General features: G+C 46.9%; 1 protein-coding gene across 2 annotated transcripts; it reads left to right on the top strand.

Moving 5' to 3' along the window:
• The first annotated feature begins 1,541 nt into the window (after positions 1-1,541).
• Positions 1,542-13,372, top strand: LOC309525990 (melatonin receptor type 1A-like). 2 transcript variants are annotated; one of them, XM_082211829.1, is made up of 2 exons: positions 1,542-2,620; positions 10,619-13,372. In XM_082211829.1, the coding sequence occupies exons 1-2, from the start codon at positions 2,584-2,586 to the stop codon at positions 11,395-11,397; spliced, it is 816 nt and encodes a 271-aa protein (XP_082067955.1). In that variant the 5' UTR covers positions 1,542-2,583; the 3' UTR covers positions 11,398-13,372. The 2 variants fall into 2 exon arrangements, with proteins under 2 accessions (XP_082067955.1, XP_082067954.1); XM_082211828.1 differs by lacking the exon at positions 1,542-2,620 and adding an exon at positions 2,678-6,539.
• The last annotated feature ends 7,201 nt before the right edge of the window (positions 13,373-20,573 follow it).

The following is a 20,573-nucleotide window of genomic DNA, read 5'->3' as shown; positions in this document are numbered from 1 at the left end:
GTCCGCATCTCTTATCAGGCATTATTTATATTTTTCCCAACATGGAAATAACCTCTAATGCAAGCTTGCTGACTACAAAGTCTTAACCACAACGAGTTTTTCATGTAGAAAAACCAAGTAATTGCAACATAGCAACTGTTAGTTGTTCTTATGGCATCCCTACCAACTGTCTAGGGATGCAGGTGGCGCTGTGGGTTAAACCACAGAGCCTAGGACTTGCCGATCAGAAGGTCGGCGGTTCGAATCTCTGTGACGGGGTGAGCTCCCGTTGCTCGGTCCCTGCTCCTGCCAACCTAGCAGTTCGAAAGCACCTCAAAGTGCAAGTAGATAAATAGGTACCGCTCCAGTGGGAAGGTAAACGGCATTTCTGTGGGCTGCTCTGGTTCGCCAGAAGTGGCTTAGTCCTGCTGGCCACATGACCCGGAAGCTGTACGCCAGCTCCCTTGGCCAATAAAGCGAGATGAGCACCGCAACCCCAGAGTCCGTCACGACTGGACCTAATGGTCAGGGGCCCCTTTACCTTTACCTTACCAACTATCTGCTGCGGTGATTATTTATTATTCATTCTTTTGTATTAGGAAAAGACAATCACAGTGAAGTGAGGAACTATCCTCCTCCTATGAGCTTATGTGTTGGAAAACTGGTCCAACTGGGGTTGTTGTTGCCTGATGCCAGAAAAAGAAATCGCCAGGTAATGTGGCAATTGTGTTCTTTCAAGGCATTTAAGTTGCTGCCATTAGAGAAAAAGGAGAGCATGTGGGAAGTGGCTTCTGCTGGTGTCTCCCTATGAGAATTCTGAGCAAAAAATTAAAAAGTGGTAAATATTTATAAATTGCTTTTACATGTGTCCCAAAGCAATTTACAAACATACCACAAAACAGCTAAAAAACAGCAGAAGAACTTTTTTGTATATTTATTTTGTACTGTTTTAAAACCTGAAGCAGAGACCTTTTCATCCAGATGGAAAAGTTCACTGAAACAAAAATAAATTTCTTATGTTTCCAGAAAATATGCCTGTCATGTCTCCATAGGGATTCTGTGCCCCCCCAAATTGTGAGGCTCTCTGGGACAAGAATTCTAAACCAATAATCGGACTGTGCTAGTTTCTGCTTTGTAATCTCTGCAGGGTTTCCTCTTTGCCCCACCCCACCCCCATCCCCTAAATTCCTCAAGATAACCAAGGGAAGAAAGAAGGGTTAGAAGTGACATTGAACCAGTTGCCAACACTCGAGTAAGTCAGACACACTGTGAGATGTGCAGCTGCAAGTGAGAAGGGACCTTTTAAGAAGGGAACGGCTTTGTCTAAGAAAATGGCATTGATGGAAGTAGCACCTCATTGCCCACTTTCCTCACACCCTGGTGCGCTGCAAATGTCTTTTCAGAGAGCCTTCGAGTTCAGTGGAGAAGCCTGCCTTGAAAAGAGCAGCCAGTGGTTTGTTATTTCTCCCCAACCTTTTGGCCGACACAGACAGGGGAAATAAATTGCTATTTTAGAACAGCTTCTCTCTCCCTCCCTCCCTCCCTCCCCAGCCACTCTCTCTGACCTACTGCTTTGAATGTAAGAAACTGGGTTGCTTTGTGAGAGACGGGCGCCTTTTATCTGCTCCTAACTAGAAGCCTCTGCAGGCGTTCCAAGATTATAAAAGCAAGACCCAGGTGGCGAACTTGTGGAAACGAGGTCAAACCAAACTGTCTTCCTCCCAGTTGCCTTTCTAGGGAAGTCTCCTTTGATCTTGGATTCCCGTCCATGGCCACTGAGCAAATCCCTGCCCCCTAAAATTAGGGAATCATAGCGTTGTAAAGTTGGGAGGGACCACGAGGGTCATCTAGTCCAACCCCCTTCAAGGCAGGGATCTTTTGCCCAACGTGGGGCTTGAACCACAAACTCAGAGACTAAAAGCCTCGTGCTCTACCAACTGTAAGGTAAAGGTAAAGGACCATTAGGTCCAGTCGTGGCCAACTCTGGGGTTGTGGCGCTCATCTCGTGTTATTGGCTGAGGGAGCTGGCATACAGCTTCCGGGTCATGTGGCCAGCATGACTAAGCCACTTCTGGCGAACCAGAGCAGCGCATGGAAACGCCGTTTACCTTCCCGCTGGAGCAGTACCTATTTATCTACTTGCACTTTGACATGCTTTCAAACTGCTAGGTTGGCAGGAGCAGGGACCGAGGAACGGGAGTTCACCCCGTCGCAGGGATTCGAACCACCGACCTTCTGATTGGCAAGTCCTAGGCTCTGTGGTTTAACCCACAGCGCCACCCACGTCCCTTTCTACCAGCTGAGCTGTCCCCTTAAACTGCAATCCAATCAGCTTCACCATAGAGAAAAAGAAGCCTAGTGTCCGTGTGCCTTTCTCATAATCCTTTGCTGAAAATGACTGCTGCTACTTCACAACCCACTTCAGTGAATACCAGTACTTACAGACTCCAGTGCCTACTCAGAGATCAGTCCTGCTGAGTAAATAAGCAGGTCTAAGATTGCAGCCCCAGTTTGTTCATTTTAAACATTCATTGCCTCAATAAGCCCATGGTGACAAACAGCATGGATTAGCAGCCCTAATCAGAGTGGGACTGTGGGTGGACTATGGGTGTAAAGTGGTTTGTGTTAACCAAGGCAAGAGGTGAGAAAATGTATTAGTAGTAGCATTCTCCTAGTATTTTTATTTTATTACGGCCTCTCCAATGGGGTGGGTGGTGGCTGGGGATCAAATACACTAGTTCCAGATCCGGTGGTTAGGATTGCCCACTTAGCAACATCTGAAACAATTTGACTGCAGCAATAAATGCAACAAAATAGCCGGGAAACACTAAAAGGGCAGAGAGAAATGTGGCAACCCTTAATCATGGAAATCAAACCACTTTAAAAAGGGAGCAACCATTTTGTGACCCTCAAAAAAATCCTAAAAGGGAAGGTTTTAACTAACCTGGGGATTTTTAGTATTATTATTATGCTTTATTGGTTCTAAAAACAACACGACACAAAGCAATCAACGGGGGGTGGGGATAAAATATTCATTCCAAACCTAATACTTATTGTATGTGACGTTTTGTGATCATGACCTCCGGTCATCCCATTGTGATTCCCAAGTTGCATTCTTTAACTACAAACTAAGCTTTACCTCTTCTAAGTTGTTTCGGTTACATTAATCTTGTAAAGTACTCTTAATTCATGCAGAAAGTCAATCCAGGCCTGCCAACGGATTTACATTTTTACAGATAGACTCTGTATACGTTCCATTCTCTATCAAATTTTTGGTCAGTGACATCTTGGAATTTTGCTGATAATCTAGCTAGTTCTACATATTCTCACATTTTGTTCTGCCAGTCTAATTTTGATGGGATAGCATCTCCTTTACTTAACTAACTTAGGTCAGGCCAACAGAATGGGGGAGTTCCAGAGCTGGGGTGAAACCACTGGAGATCCTCTTCCTGGTGCCAATTAGGAGGCATCTGCAAGATGTTGGGAAACCTAGGAGAGCTTCTGATGATGATCTCAAAGGGGGGGCAAGTTTTATTTGTTTTCAAACATTTTTATTCCACTTTTTCATAGGCGCTTCAAAGAGGTTCCAAAATTAGAAGAGGAAAGCAATAGATTATCCATTCAATTAAAAATCTAAATAAGCCTGAAATAAATAAATGTTTGGGCCCTCTGCTTCTTTTAAGACACAGGTGCGCAATGGAAAAGGCAAGCCCTCCGTGTCTAGCCATTGCTAGCCAGTGACTTTATCACATGAAAATATTTGTGGGCTGGGGTAGTGTGTGATGCTGGCCTCCCCAAGCTGATGCCCTCTAGATGTTGTTGGACCCCAGTTCCCATCAGTCCCGGCCGATATGGTGAGAGATGATGGGAGTTGTAGTCCAGCAACAGCTGTTGGACACCAGCTTGGGAAAGGCTCAAACCACTCCATGACATATTGGGGTCCAGGAACAACCTAGCAAAAAATTTGGAAACCTTCTGTTTCCAAATGAACTCCCCCCGCACCAACACCTACAATATCCCAGCACAAGGTCTCAGTCCTATGCATACTTCGGAGGTCACAAATCTCACTGAACAATGCAATAGGGTATACTTGGATGTAAGAAGTGCACATAGATTTGAGCATAAGAACATAACAGCCTAGTGGATCAAGCCAAAGGCTCATTGCAGTCCAATATCCTGTTCTCATAATGGCCAACCATATGCCCAGGAAAAACCTGCCACTAGACCCAGAGCACATGAACCCTCTGATTTAAGCCATTTAGGGCTAACCGGTATTTTGACATGAGCCCAGAAACGAATCAGTAATTTTGCAAAACTAGCACAAAACTTTGGCATAGTTTTATTTGTGGGTGGGGGGAGATTTGTGGGGAAGCTAATTTTGCTTCCAGGAGACGGTCATAAAAGACTGTAACTCAGTCCTAGACATGTCTACTCAGAAGTAAATGGTCTTTCTTCCTGGCAAGTGCATGGAATGACCGCCTTACTCCCAAAAGTAAGTTCCACTGACTTGGAAATATGTTATTTTGTTAAGGCTAAAGTCTTATTTTGGAAGCAAGGCTCGCTGACATACACAAGATTCAGTTCAAAGAGAACGTTTTAAGCTTCAGGTAAGAGGAAACTTCAGTTCACGGAAGGTTTTGGAACTTATAATCAAGCTTAGAATGCTATTTCTGCCTTGGCCAAATTCGTTGTCCTGATCAATGACATCGATGCCCATGAAAAAGTCCGCCTATGAGCCATTTTCAAGAGGAATGAATGGCAACCAGACAAAATCAGGTGCGGGGTACGGGGTGGGGAGATGTTCAGGAAAGAAAAGACTTGTGGGCTTCATGACATCCTCCCACTGGCATTCAAATGTTTTTGATGGAATTCGTAAATAGGAAGGAAAAGGTGGTAATTCATTGCAAAGAAAATATCCCACTAAATCGAGAACGTGTGCAGACGTAATCGTCGAGCAGCCTTCGAACAACCAAAAGCAATAGATAGGCTTGTTTTGAAGAGCCCCGGCCAGACATTCTGTCTGCCTCGCGGGCTGGAAGGAGTTAATAGCCCGAACTAGCGTCCGCAGGCAGCAACAAGTGCAGGCACAGCGACTATATAACCGCAGGAAGCGGGATGCAGTCCATCACTGCCTCCGACGCGTCCAGAGCCGAGAGGAGGGTAGGAAAGACACCCCCGAATCGTAGCCCCCTCGGGCCAGACCCGGGGCTGTTCTGGAGGGAGGAGAGAGAAAGAATTGATGGGGTGGTTCTCAAAGTAAGAGGGCAAAGAGTTGGCAACTTCGCCTCGCCGACGCCTTTCCCGCATCTCCAGAGAACTTTGCCCCTCCAGCGCGCGTCCCCTCCAGCCTGCCAGTGCGGCCGGCGGAGCGCAAGAAAGGGAGAGGGGCGGATCGCGGGTATGAATGGGGGCAGAGCCATACGAGGCGAGTTGGTCGGCGGTCGCAAGGCGCGTGCATGACAAGAGCAGCTTCGGGGGAGAGACACAGCCGCGGGAACCTCGGAAGCTGCCTTCTGCAGTCAGAGCATCCGTCCCATGCAGCTGAATGTTTGTCTGCGCCGAGAGGCGGCTCGACGGCCCTACTTGGGCACGCTGGGGATTGAACCCGAGCCCGTCTGCATCAGGCAGGGGCAGGGCAGATCCTTCCCGCGCGTGAGCGCGCCCTGCACTGAACTGGAAGTGTGGCCATAGCAGCCGCGGCGTGGCTAGGCTCCCTCGACGAGCCCACACTCCTCCTCCTCTCCAAGTGTCCCGCGGTCACCCTCAGCTGCTCTCCCCGCTGCTCAGCCTCGCTCGCACGACTTTAAGGAGCCGGGAGATCTCGCTGGGCGCAGCAGCTTCTGGACGATCCGTCCGCGGCTCCTAAGAAAAGGCGAGACGGGATCGGGGAACGGAGCGCCCAGACGAAACCAGCCGGGAAGATTTCCCCGAGTCCTCCGCCCTTGCCTTGAGTCTTTGCCAAACCCCGGAGTTGTGGATCGGCCGGCAAGAGTCTTTCCAAAGAAGCCACCCGGCTGCCTGCGAGTCAGCAGGATTTACCACGAGGCGGGAAGGAGGAGGAGTCCAGGCCATGCGCCTCTCCCCGCCGCGAGCAACTTCTCTGCAAAACTTCTGCAAGGCGGCGCGCAACGCTCTCCTCCGGCCTTAGTGTTTTCTGCGCCGGTTTCCAAAGGGGCCATGCAGCGTTGCTGGACTCTTCCTTCGCGCCCGGCTTTGGCAGGAGCCTGGGAAGCGTTGCCCTCGATCCCCGCGCGATGAGCTTCCTCCTCTCAAACTGGGGGTCGCCCTCGATTGCCCTGCACGCTCACCTCCCCCCGCCCGGAAATCGGAGGTGGTGGGCGCCCCCCACCCCAACCCCCGATAAGCGAGGATGGAAGAGGAAGGGTGGCTGCCGCAGAAGAACCAGTCTGCCCGGCTGGAAAGGGAAGAGGCTGGTCCCTATCCCGTTTGGGTGGCGGCCCTCCTCGCTGTCGTCCTCATTGTCACCATCGCCGTGGACATTCTGGGCAACCTGCTGGTGATCCTGTCCGTGTACAAGAACAAGAAGCTGAGGAAAGCAGGTAATGGCATTGCTGGCCAAAGGACACCTGTCCCCAGAGACAGCATCCCGCACCGCTCTCGTTCAGCCTCCGATGCTGCCATAACTGACCAGGGTTTGCCTGGGACGGGGTTACCTGCGCATTCTTTAACCTGCCTGTAAAGGTAGCAGGATGCAGAAGAATCTGCCCTCCTTGTTCCAAGTTCCCATTCTCCTCCGCCTGTCTGAGGAACTGCTGAGAGTCTTCACTCCAGCAGAAGCAGAATATCATGCTGTGTCTGCCCAGCAGGATCTCCAAGATAAATTTTCTTGTAGCACCAAATTAGATTCTGGAGAGGCATTTCTCCCCCACAATTTATGATGAAATGCAGAAGACATTGTGTTTATTTTATTTAGGCATGCAGATATTTGCTGTCTGAGCAGGACCCTCCTTCTTGGTCAGAAGAAGTGCAGGATGCCACCTTGGGTTCATTCAAGGGCACCTGTGTCCTGAACAAACTCCCTTTCTAGGGTGCAGGTGGCATGTTTATTGAGCACTGTTTGCAGGGACATTAGATGATATGGGCGTAACCCTAGATCCACAAAAATATTTGAAAAGCAATGAAAGAACTCAATTAACTGAGGTTGTGCCCATCCCTCCCCTGGAGAAGCCTGCCTTCGTTAATGTCCTCCTTGGGGCGGGTATATTTCCCCCAAAAAGCTCCACAACTTGGGGGGGGGCATCTCCTAAAAAAAGCTGAACTTTGGCTGCCTCCCCCCTAACAAAAATCCTGGCTGCAGCCATGCATCAAAACAAGTGTGTTAGCCACACTTTCCAGCACATTTCCCCTGCAACTTTCCTTATTGCAAAACACACACAGTCCCAATCCAATCTTTTAGGAGAGTGTGTCCACAGTGCAGGAGCATAAAATCAACTTTAATTGTGCAGCCTGAATTAGCTGGTGTGTGATTGAATCTCACCCCAAAATAGCTAGATGGTTTGAAAGTGCCCTGGTTATTAAATACCATCATTCTAAATAGCAATTCTCTCTTTTGAAGACTAGAGAGATTTGCTTTGGAAAGATATTGTTAACACCCTCACACCTCATTTTCTGAAAGATGTCCTGCTTTCTAGAAAACACAACTTGTAAAGCAGGGGTTGGGACCCTGTGGCTGTCCAGTTGGCCATCCTGGCCAGGGCCGTCTTTAGCAGATGCGGTGCCAGGGTGCAAATATCCACTCAGCGCCCCCCAAATTACCACGGATAGTGGGGGGAGGGAGCCAACCATGGGGGGTGCGCAACTCTTCCCCCATGCCTCTGAGGGAGAGCGATCCCCGCAGAGGCTTGGGAGGGAAGCTGCGCACCCGCCAGCCATATAGTTGATGGGGCGCAGCTTCCCTCCTAAGCCTCTGCAGGGATTGCTCTCCTTCCGTGGAGGTTTGGGAAGGAAGCTGCACACTTGTCAGCCATGTGGTTGACGGGGCGCAGCTGGCGGGCATTCAGGGAAAGGGGAGGCAAAGCCGTGCAGTTCCCCCACTTGCTGGGGCGCCCCTGAGAGGCCGGCGCCCTGGCACAATGCACCACTAAGCCCTATGGGAAAGACGGCTCTGATCCTGGCTGGGGGTATCCAACAATATCTGGCCATAGGCTTCCCTGTCCCTGATTCAAAATTATCTGAAGTTGCCTTCAAAGTGATCTCCAAAACACAGAGACTCGGAATCAGCTACATGAAGGTGGGGAAAGTGCAGGGTGTTTTAGTACAGTTTTGCATAATTTAATTTTACTCAGTAATGTATATACCACTTAACTGCACGCATCTCTGAGCAGTATACAAGGGATACAATACAGAAAAGATTAAAACTATAAAAGCAGACTTCAATTAACATGTCTGCTGGAATTTTTAGAAGACCTTAGTAGGTGCTGGAAGTTCAACAGGAAGGGGTCCTGTCCGACCGCAGTGGGAAGGGAGGTTTGACAGAATTCCCATAATACTGAATTTGTGGTTGTGGGGCATGGTGGACTCAGTGGTGCATGAAGCAAGCACTGAAGGAATTTAAGGAGATAAGCTACGAGCAGTGGCAGAGGAAGCCTTCTCGGGCATCTGGGGCGGTCTGCATCACGCAGCATGGCACCCATAGGGGCTAGGGACAGAGCCCACCATGCAGTGCTCATAGGGACGGGCAGAGGTGGAGCCTGCGGCGATGTCACACACCCACACACCCGAGATGACACCTGGGGCGGACCACACGCACCTTGTTCTGCCTCTGGCTACAAGCCATAGGTTACTTGATAATTTCTGGGCAGCTTCACCTATGTGGCTGTTGTCTGATATGTAAACATCACTAATCCCTGTTAATGCAAGATAACAGACCAGGCTGGTGTCCCTCCCCTCTCCTCAGAGGCTGTGGACTACAACTCCCATCATTCCTGATCACTGACTATTCTGAATGGGGCTGTTGCAAATCCAAAACATCTAGAGGTCATCAGTTTGGAGAAGGGTGAACTAGATAAAATGGGACGGAAACTGGTCTCACCACCTGGCTCGGAATGGCTGTCCTTTTTGTGCTTACACGAAAACCCCATTGAGCAATAATATCTCAAGCACACTTCTGCACAAGTAGTTTGAATTCATTGCATGTTATCTTCAAGTAGAAAACACGGCTGAAGCTTTTGAGCCTAAGGATATGGCTGGCTCTGCTGTGTCCACTTGCATTCTCTGCTTAGTTCTGCTTGTGCCTGACCCAGGGTGTCTGGAACAAACAGCCTTTCAGTCTATTGAAATTTTGCTGTGAGCAGCTTCAGCAAACAGCAGCTGCACTTCTGTTTGGGGATAAACATGTAGGGCTCTCTTGCTGGTTTTGTCCATCTGTAGACACTGCAAACAGCTTGCGTGCTTGCAGTGTTTCTAATATAAAGTAGCAAAAATAATGACACACTTCTTATAAATGCTTCGTAGACAAGGGGTGGTGGGAAAAACACAGAATTATAAGCTCTGGGGTTACTGCTGAGATCCATATCTGGAATAATAAATACACCTTCTCTGTCCTTGGGTCAATCAAACAGCAGGGGCTTTCTAGCCATAAGCAATAGTGAAACAGAACCAGGCGCTCACAATTATTAGCATGGGTGACCACACTTCTATTTCACTTTCCGCTTATACCAGAGGCCCATGATCTCAGTATTCAAAGTACCGGTAAGTTGTGAAAGGGCAGAAACTCAAGTGTACATCGTCTAAAATATTTTGATTAAGGGCTATTTCATTTAACCTGTAATTAAAATAAAACAGGCAAACCTGTTTAGGGAAGTTTTTAATGTTTGATGTTTTATTGTGTTTTTAATATTCTGTTGGGAGCCGCCCAGAGTGGCTGGGGAAACCCAGCCAGATGGGCGGGATATAAATTTAAAAAGTATTATTATTATAAATAAAATTCGAGAACATCAAGTGCACAAATGCCTTCCTCTTGTTTTTGTGCTGAGTGACAAGGACACAGGTGAAAGCAGGCCATTTTTTACTGAGTGGGTGGGCTGTTTACCCTCTGAGAGTCTGTAGAGCATGAGACTCTTAATCTCAGGGCTGTGGGTTCAAGCCTAACATTGGGCAAAATATTCCTGCATCGCAACAGCTTGGACTAGATGATCCTCATGGTCCCTTCCACCTCTGCCATCCTAGGAGCCAGCTCTCTGTTCCTGCATGACTCCTGCTGTCATGAAATCTAGTCCCTTTTTCTGCAGCGGAATGAAAACTCAAGCTACAGTCGTGCCTTGGATCTCAAACACCGTGGCTCCTGAACAAATCGGCTCCCGAACGATCGAAACCCGGAAGTGAGTGTTCCGGTTTTCGAATGTTCTTTTGGAAGCTGAATGTCCAACACGGCTTCCGATTGACTGCAGCCAATCAGAAGCCGTGCTTTGGTTTCCAAACATTTTGGAAGTCCAACAGACTTATGGAATGGATTCCGTTTGACTTCCAAGGTACGACTGTATTTCAAATATAGACAAGAAGCTTAAGGGTACAAGTATGCAGGCACCGGTAGTTTTTATTTTTAAAAGGACGTTGCTAATTGTTTATTAACAATGGTTACTTTTCAAGTGCCTTTAACTGTTCAACTTTTGAATTCTAGGGAATGCCTTTGTGGTCAGCCTGGCTTTTGCGGACTTGCTGGTAGCTCTGTACCCCTACCCGCTGGCCCTGATCGCCATTTTCCACGACGAGTGGGTCATGGGCTACCTCCACTGCCAGGTCAGCGGGTTCCTGATGGGGATGAGCGTCATTGGCTCCATCTTCAACATCACCGGCATCGCCCTGAACCGCTACTGCTACATTTGCCACAGCCTGAAGTATGACAAGGTCTTCTCCCTCAGCAACACACTGGGCTACGTGGGGGGCGTTTGGGCCCTCACCTTGCTGGCCATCATGCCAAACCTCTTTGTGGACTCCCTCAGGTACGACCCACGGGTGTACTCTTGCACTTTTGCCCAGTCCGTCAGCTCCCTTTACACCATTGCGGTGGTGGTGGTCCATTTCTTCTTGCCCATTGCCATCGTCAGCTTCTGCTACCTGAGGATCTGGGCCTTGGTACTCCAGGTGCGGCGGCGAGTCAAGCCCGACGTCCGGCCCAAAATGAAGCCACACGACGTCCGGAACTTCCTCACCATGTTTATGGTCTTTGTGCTTTTTGCCATCTGTTGGGCGCCACTGAACTTTATTGGTTTTGTCGTGGCTCTGAATCCAGCGCTGGAGCCTTCCATCCCTAAATGGCTCTTCACGGGCAGTTACTTCATGGCGTACTTTAACAGCTGCTTAAACGCCGTGATTTATGGAGCCCTGAATCACAATTTCCGAAAGGAGTACAAGAAAATCATACTAACCCTTTGCCAGCTGGTTTGCAGAACTGACTGAAAGAAATCCACCAAAGCTCAAATGGGTTGGAGAGGTTGGGTCTCGGATAGCAAAGTAATTTGCAAAAGAGTTGTTTGTTACTTGCCTGCAACAGGATACTCAATGATGGCTTGTTCAATGAGGTTTGAGAGTAGCACTTGAGAGCTGTGTTGGCATAGCAAACATCAGCTTCCTTAAATCCTTCTCCCACCCACAACCTGCCCCGTTTTTCTTATCAGTAAAATCACCGTGGTGGCTGATAAGAGCTGAGCCAAATAATTCTTAGCAAATAATGCTTGTAATAATTTTGACCTGCTCTCCATACAGAACATCTTGCTGGTTTCTCCACTTGATTATTAAAGTCCCACGGCATTTGAGATTGTTATTGAGAAGCTATCCAAAAGCCCCAAAATGGGCTTTGTTGAACGAAGTCCAGGGACCTTGACTAGGAAAGAATTAAGACTGGTGCTTGCTTGCTTTCTTGGTAGATTTCTTTCTTCGGTAGATCCTGAGAATGCAGTCTGCAAAGAGCTGTAGGTTTTTGTACATGGATCATCAGCTGTGCTGAGTACACAAAAACGGTGTGGGGTTGAGAGAGAGAAATGGACTGCTGAAATTGAAATAGTCCTGGTATGAACAATTTTTTATTCCAGTTCAAAAATCTATGTTCACACATGCATCGCGGACCTCCAAAAGTGTGCACAGATTTTTCTCTTGTGGTTTCTTTGATGAAAAGTGAAATGATTTGGAAAATATCTGCGTAATTCACTTTGGGTATCATTTTTTTTTGGTGGAGGAATGCAAAACTGAGTGCAAGCTAGGAAAAAGGGACAGGAGAAGGCTAGCTTTCAGGAAGACCACTGCAAAACCTCAGGCTGAACTTTTGGAAAGTCCCATATTGTGAGCTAGAGGAGTCTGTGTGCCTGCTCCAAAATGCTGTGTTTTTCCCCCAAAATGAAAAATAAGCAATTACAGGGATCTAATCCCTGAGGCTATTCCTTGACTACCTGAAGAAGTGTCTCCCTTGGCTCTTCTTGTTTGGAGTGAAGGTGGGAATGAGGCCATGTCCTTCCAGGCAATGCAGAAATCGGCTTTCCATCCTTCCACTGTTCATACCTGTCCCAGAGCAGATTTGAACTCAGCAAGGCAGGGGATGGAGTCAAGTAGGGGTAGGATAGTCAGGCCTTACCAGGTCAGTGCACAGTCCAGCAGGATAATCTTTCCAGTTTTCTACTGCCCACATTTTGCTCATTTATGCCAAGCACAACCAAGCATATTGAAGAAGGCCAGGTCCCTGTCTGTCTATCTGCCTAGTACAGAGACACCCAGCACATCTCCAGAAAGGGTAAGAGAACCAGAGAGGTCTATGGAGGGCCTTAGCTTGGTGGTAGAGCATTTGCTGTGAATGCTGAAGATCCCATTTTCAGTCTCCAGCATCTCTGGGTAAAACTGAGGGTCTAAAATGCTAGAGAGCTGCTGCCAGTCAGTGTAGACCCTATTGAGCTAGAGAGGACAATGGTCTGATTCAGCAGAAGACGTATTTCTGAAAACTTTCAAAAGAAGTTGATGGTCAAATGTGAATACTATTGAGATGGATGTTCAAGGATAATGGAAAGCCCTTAAATGAAAAATGAAGGTAGTCAGAAGGACACTCTACAACCCAGCCCATCATTACAACTCATTTGGGTTAGATGAAATTCCACAGAAAATGATCACAACCTTTCCAGGTTGATAGAAGAGCAGCAGACCCCAAAGACCGAGCCAAGTTTCTGTGTGGAATCTTCAGCAATCCTGGTGCAACAGGCTTTAAGAACATTTGCTGCTGAAACAACTCTCATGGATATGGATCAGAATGCAATAAATCATTTAAAAGTAAATAAATAGAGGGTGACCTATCCAACAAGCTGAAAGACTGATGGTGAGAGGAGATGGATATGGAACTGCTTGAAGCCTTCTCTTGCCCTCTGACATATAAAATGCAACCCACTACTCTAAATGCATGTGTATTTCTTTCTGTAGCCTGCACTGGGAATTTCTATAAACACAGGAAATTTTGCTCTGAATTCTTTGAGTAGCCATACCTCTGATGTCGCAGGTGCAAACTAGTCCCAGCTCCCTGGTGTCCACACTTACAGCACAAACATCTGCAAGGATGGAGCCTTGGTGTGCATAGCTACATGTAGTCCCCAGGGGTGGGGCTAATTGACACATGTGACATGGAGGCTGTGGATACTCTGGTCCCATCCCTGTACATTGGGAAAATGGGAGAGTAAGACTTGGATTGGGCTAAATCTTCTTGTGAAATCTGCTTCCTCTTCTGGAAAAGCAAACAGCTGCATTTCCTCCCACCGTACAAGGGGCTTTGTCATTTTTCAAAGGGTGTCAGTGTTCTGTGGAAATAGGGTTTGATTCAGTCCAGGGCTTACATAATTCACACTTTATGGAACAATACAGAAACCAAAACACTGCCATCTTTCAAAATTCGCATTCTCTGAATTTTGCAGTGCAGTTCTCCAGCCAAGCAATGTGCACAAAACTGCATATACTAGGGTAAAGTGTGCACAGAAATTAGTGCACACAGATTAGTGAATATAACATACAAAAATGTGTTTTATTAGGGAAAATCACATAAAAATAGATTACATTAGGGAATATTGCATGCAAACATTCATATTAGGAGAAATGCGGGTGAAGGATTCTTAATGGAAAAAATCACAAAGGGATGCAAAAATATGGATAATTTAAAATTGGAAAAATGAGAAACTGAAACTGTCCTTCTGTGTGTGGAGACAGCACTGCCTTCCCTTCCAATACTAAGAGCCTGGAAGTTTCTCTGCCTTTATCTGTTACATATATCACCATACGTCACTAAAGAATAACAGAGAAAAGGTTCTCTTGGCCCCCATCTTTCCTGCCTTCTCTTTAAATTCGCTTCCTGGGACACTTGCAGTATTTTTTTAAGGTAACATTTTCATCTCACCTTTCTTTAAGCAAAAAACAAAAAACCTCAAGGTGGCCAGCAGCAAGTTAGAAACTGTTAACTGGTGTGCAGAGTCCCCGCAACAAATGAAACTTTAAAAAATTTAACACATGGAACAGAGTCTAGGGATAGGTCCTGGGTTAGGAATGAGAGCCCAGCCAATCACATTTCTAAAGAAATGTGCAGGATCAGATTGTCTTAAATGTTGAGAGGTGGCACATCTTGCAGGAGCATTGGAACAGGTATGGATTTAACACACCTGCAAACAAACGTGTCATACACATGGCAAATTCCCTGTTAAAACGGTTGTGTGTGTGTGTGTGTGTGTGTGTGTGTGTGTGTGTGTATGGATGGAGATAGAAACAGAGATGATAGGGAGGGAGGGAGGGAGGGAGGGAGGGAGGGAGGGAGGGAGGGAGAGTTTGGATTTGATATCCCGCTTTATCACTACCCGAAGGAGTCTCAAAGTGGCTAACATTCTCCTTTTCCTTCCTCCCCCACAACAAACACTGTGAGGTGAGTGAGGCTGAGAGACTTCAAGGAAGTGTGACTAGCCCAAGGTCACCCAGCAGCTGCATGTGGAGGAGTGGGGATGCGAACCCGGTTCACCAGATTACGAGTCCACGGCTCTTAACCACTACACCATGCTGGCTCGATAGATGATTGATAGATAGATAGATAGAGATAGATAGATTAGATAGATAGATAGATAGATAGATAGATAGATAGATAGATGGATGGATGGATGGATGTAGCAGCTTTGGAAGTCACAGTACACAACATGTTTTCCATGATTAAAACTGGAAAATTTGGGTTCTCCCCATTAAAGCAAGAGTGGGGAACCTGTGGCTTTCCAGATGATGTACAACAGCTTCTATCATCCTTAGTTATTGACTACACTGGGGAAAGGGCTGCTGATGGAAATTGGAGCCCAGCAACATCTGGAGCGCCATGGGTTGCTTGTCCCTACAGGAAAGTGGCCAGATGCAGAGGTGGAGAGAACCTCTGTGCATTTAACCATAATGCAAAAGATGGCACTTGGGAAGCTACAGGACCCATGCGTAGGGGGGAGGAAAACGTAACCTCTTCACCTTCAAATGAAGCACATCTCATTACTATGTCAGCCAAGTTTTTTCTCACTGTTTAAAAATACAAACCAAGCCCCTCTATTCTCACAGCCATCTCAAAACCGCAGAATAGAATTCAGGCAATACAAATATTTTCAGTACAAGGACATGAGGAGAAATTTGGCACTGGAACATGGAAGCTTTGATCAGCAGTGATGTAGAAAATTGCTCTCTAAATATCTGATGAAGTCCAAAAGAATTGGGGGGAGGGTGTGCTTATCAGGATTTGAAAACCATGACACTAATTAACATTTCCCAGAATCTACAAGTAATGTTCAACGTATGTTGAGTTTCAGGGCATGGAGAGTTCAAATCTTTATGAAAAGCCAGGGACTTAAATCATCCCATTAAAAAATCAGAAGCAGCCAATCAATGGCTTTAGATTTTTAATGGAATGATTTATGGATTGGCTAAGGCTGCAATATTTTGTGCACTTATATGTGAGTAAACTCCATTGAACTCAATGGGTCTTATGCCTTCCAGTTCTTAGGACTCTATGTTTGCTGGAGGGAAGGATTCTGTTTGCAATTTGGTTGCTGGGAAAACATAACTGAAATAGAAGAAATTATGGGAAGATGCTTCAAGTCCCCTTCAACAAATGATTGACAGATTGTGCATTTTCACACTGTACACTGATTGCCTGGGGAGACCAACTTGGACGGCTGTGTTATTCCTGGCACAGTTGTCAATTGTAAAGGTGCCAATGGCACATTCGAAACCAAGTGAAGTGCCCTCTGGTGGACAGAAAGCACACAGATTCTTCCTAACGGCACAATATTTTTCCAGAGGCCAATGTGGGAACATCATATTTCTGATGCTTCTTCCTTAGGATGCCAAGATCAGCTTCTCGCTTCCCAGGCATACAATAACTGGACAATGGAATCTGGCTCAGACTTCAGCTGAACTCATTTCAGCTGAACCCTATGAAAAATTCCAACCAAAAATCAATTTGAGGTTCTCAGGCCCTAGGAGTGATTTAACAACAACAATAAAAATCTACCACAAGCTCCAGATTTTTCTGCTTCCCCGCTCCTATCACATTTGTATCCTAAGTCTGCTTTTCCCCCTAAAATGAGTTTTGACATCTGTCCTGAAGTCCTGCCTTGGTAGCACCACAGGGGGGGAGGGAGGTGAGGATTTGCAGTTTTGCCTGCAGCCACCACTACCCACCCTGTTCCAGAAGTTTGCCCAGAGAAGAATGTGAGCTGCAGGGGAGGAAAGAGGCATTGGTGAGAACAAGCCTCCCCATGACACCATTCCTCCTCCAGGAGTGTCCCCTCTTAACAGAGCAAAATTCCATCCTCCGAGAACTCTAGCTTCAAATTTCTATCCAATACTATGCTATAGTATACAGAAGAGGTGGGGAACCTCCACCCTGCCCTATCAGGTGTGTAAAGTCACAGCTGGGGCAAAAAGGAGGTTGCACCCTCAGAACCCTTTGAAAGGCACTTTGAAGCCCCAACTATCAGCTGATTGTTGGGGCTTCAAAGTGCAGCACAGGGGTTTCTGCAAGCATCAAGGATCAGCTGGTTGTTAGGGCTTGCCAAAGCTTCAACAATCAAGTGGAATCGGCTGCAATACTTTATCATAATCTCTCTCTCTCTCTCTCTCTCTCTCTCTCTCTCTCTCACACACACACACACACACACACACACACACACACACACACACACAAAGATGCCAAACATATGTTGCCAACAAATGTTCCTAAAGTTATGTTATGAGTTGTGAGTGCCAGATTCCCCTAAATTCCTGGGACTGGTGGGTGCTAGAACTTAATTGATGCCTGGAGTGTTAAAATTGGCTGCCGGACACTGGATTTGGCAAAGCGTTAAAATAACAGGCCATACCAACCTCCTGTGTGCAGGAAATGACCTGGGAGATCAGCCCTTAACCAAAAACATAGGGTAGGTAATAGGCCATCAGGAAAGCTAGAGAGAGGGGACTCTGTGGCAGATGGAACTTGGGACAGGCCCCTCCCTCAGCTCTGAGTTAGTTTGAAGACAAGATCAGAATTTTAGAGTTGATGGGCTTTTGGCAGTGATGTTGCAGGCAGCAAGCTGAGAAGAAGGTCAGAGCCACATGTTTGATTTCTGTTTGAATCCAAGGTTGCAGCTATGGGAGAAGCAAGACCCTTTTGGGGTATCAGTGCTGCGAGCCCCACCATCTTCTTCTTCTTTGGCAATCACTCATAACCGAGTAAGATTGTCTTCCATGAACACGGTCTTAACAGTGATTCCGTAAGTGACTGTGGAGGCCAATTCTGGATCCACACGTCCTTCCACAGTGGGGACATTGGTTTCCAGACGGGAGTTGTTCACGGTGAGGGTTTGCCAAGCGTGCCTTCGTCTTAGCTCATTTCTCCCTTGCGTCCTGAGTTCAAGTGTCTTCAAAGCCCATGACACCTTTGGTAAATACTGCTCTCCAATTGGAGAGCTCACAGGCCAGTGTTTCCCAGTTGTCATGTTTATACCACATTTTTTTAGATTTGCCATGAGAGAGTCTTTAAACCTCTTTTGTGTAAATAAACCATAGGCGCCGACTCCATGGGGCCTGAGGGGGCTTGAGCCCCCTCAAAAAAAATTTTGGGGGGGCTCAGCCCCCCCAATAATCTCGGGCGCCCTTCCAGCAGAGCGCCGCCACCGTCCCCCGCCTCCTCCCCACCTGCTCCCTCGCCAGCCAGCCAGCCAGCCGCGCACCCTAGCCAGAGAGCCCCGGCCGTCCCCCGCGAGATTAGGGAATCCCCAGGGGCGGGGGCTCCTGCCTCGCTGCTTCGCAGCACCACCGCCACTGCCAAGGCACTGCCGGGGGGGATTTCCTTCCTCCTGGCGGTTTCAGCCCCCGCGAGAACAGGGTAATCCCGACTGGCCACACCTCCCAGCCAGCCAATCGGCTGGCTGGGGGGCGTGGCTTGCCCTATTTAGGGCCGGAGCCACTTTATTTGCATATTCATGAGCTTATTTATTATTCATGAGCTTTCCCGGGCCCCCCCAATATTTTTTATAAGTCCGCGTCCCTGAAATAAACGGTATATCACAAGGACACCATAGTCTTTTCTGTGCCTCAAAAGGAAACCTAGACCTCTGGTAAGTGCCTAGAAGCTCTAGATTCTTGCATCGCTCGGAGAATGGGGTGGCGTGCAACAATAGTCTTTTGAAATGATAGACTAAGATGTCGCTATGCCTCATACTTGGAGTATCTTAAAGAATCTTGCAACTGTGTCACATAGAAGAACATGTGGTCCAGTCCCGTCCTGTCCCGCCCCCTCAGCACCAAACTGCTCCCCAACATCTGAGGGCAAGACTAGGCATTCCTGTGTAAATAATCAACCCATGGAAAGTATGATGTGATGATTGCTAATTCCCCGGGGGTGTTTTTGAAGTCATTTTGGGAACTGTAGAAAAATAACCAAAAAATACATTTTGTCAGAAGAGTAAGCCACACATCTGACATACAGAACTGGCAAAGTCCCATGTGTCAGACTCGTTTCTTGTTTGCCATTGCAAAAGGCCACTTGACACATTCATGGACACCACTCAGTTATCCAGCATTTTGTGACTTGCAGCAGACAATGTGAACTGCCTCCACTGAGGTTTCCCATGTAAGGAGCTACAGTTTTTTGATGCATCAAATTTACATACTGGTTTATCTGAAGTTTGATGCTTGGTTTGGGTATTTTTACTTAGGTTCATAGTTTTATAGGATTGGGGTTGGGTGTCCTCACAGGCCCCCTCCAAACATCTAGGATTCTAGATCCTAAAAGTGCCAAACTGGAGATTGTTTTAGGATACGTTCACTATTTTGCGGGTGGGATAAATGCACATGTCAGAAAAAATAGTTTTGCATAATGAAAGTGGGTTAAACAATTGTTGTCTTAGCTCAAAAAATCCATTTAAAAAAAAACCATTTCGGAAAGAGGCTGTAAAATGTATTGAAAATTTTCAGATGAACAATTAATCAGAAGATGTATTAACAACCCACTAGCAAAGTGGGACGAATACTCCTTGTCATCTAAACCCTCTACAAACAAGTTGGGATGCATGCTTAGAAAAACTAGCCTAACCTTGACATATGCTTTATGCAAGCAAATCAGGATGCTCAGTAAACAGGCTGTTGGAGTCATTAACAGAATAGTCAAGTATGTTTCCTTTGCTAGGGAGATTGCTCACCTCCCTCCCTCCTCCCTCACAGCAACGGCCCATGCAAACCAGTGTTTGCATAAAGGCAAGCAGCTTGTGGCTGCAGCTGGAATCTGTGAGTTGCTTCAGACTAAGTCACACCCAGACCACAACCACTGTAATCAATGGACACGAGTAATGTTAAATCAATTTATTTCAGTGGCTATATTCTGAGTATAGGTAAAGGTAAGGTAAAGGTAAATTAAGTACAATTAAGTACAGTAAAAGGCAACTCATCTCACTTTCAGGCCGAGGGAGCGGGCGTTTGTCCACAGACAGCTTTCCGGCTCATGTGACCAGCATGACTAAACTGCTTCTGGTGCAACAGGACACTGTGACGGAAACCAAAGTGCATGGAAGCACCATTTACCTTCCCGACGCAGTAGTACCTATTTATCTACTTGCATTAGTTTGCTTTTGAACTGCTGGGTTGGCAGAAGCTGGGACAGATCAACAGGAGCTCAACCCGTTGCACGGATCTGAACCACCGACCTTCCAATCGGCAAGTCCCAGAGGCTCAGTGGTTTAGACCACAGCGCCACCCGCGTCCCTACATTCTGAATATAGTTTTATACAGCCCACTATAAGGCAAGGTCAGTGCTGGGTATTTCTTTGGCACTCTGAAGGGGTCCCCAATCCCCCAAATATGATAGGGAACAGTGTTTTGTGGTGTGATTTGAGCACAAGTGGCAGTTCACAGCTTAAAACTGCATATTTGTAAATAAAAGCAAATATTTGAGAATGCCGTAAGCCTTGTGTGGTCCTTTTAAAAATGAAGTGAAGCTGCATACATCCAGGAATCCTTGGAATTTTTCACCTCTCAGATCATTGGTGCAAGCATAATGACGTTTTAGTTGTTGGCCATCATCTACTCAGTCCCCAGGAGGAAAAAAAATCACTTGTTTGAATGTC

The sequence above is a fragment of the Podarcis vaucheri genome (genome assembly GCF_965113315.1).
Source record: "Podarcis vaucheri genome assembly, chromosome: 2".
NCBI lineage: Eukaryota > Metazoa > Chordata > Lepidosauria > Squamata > Lacertidae > Podarcis > Podarcis vaucheri.
The sequence above is the reverse complement of the archived record's forward strand: the minus strand, read 5'-3'. Positions and strand labels throughout refer to the sequence as shown.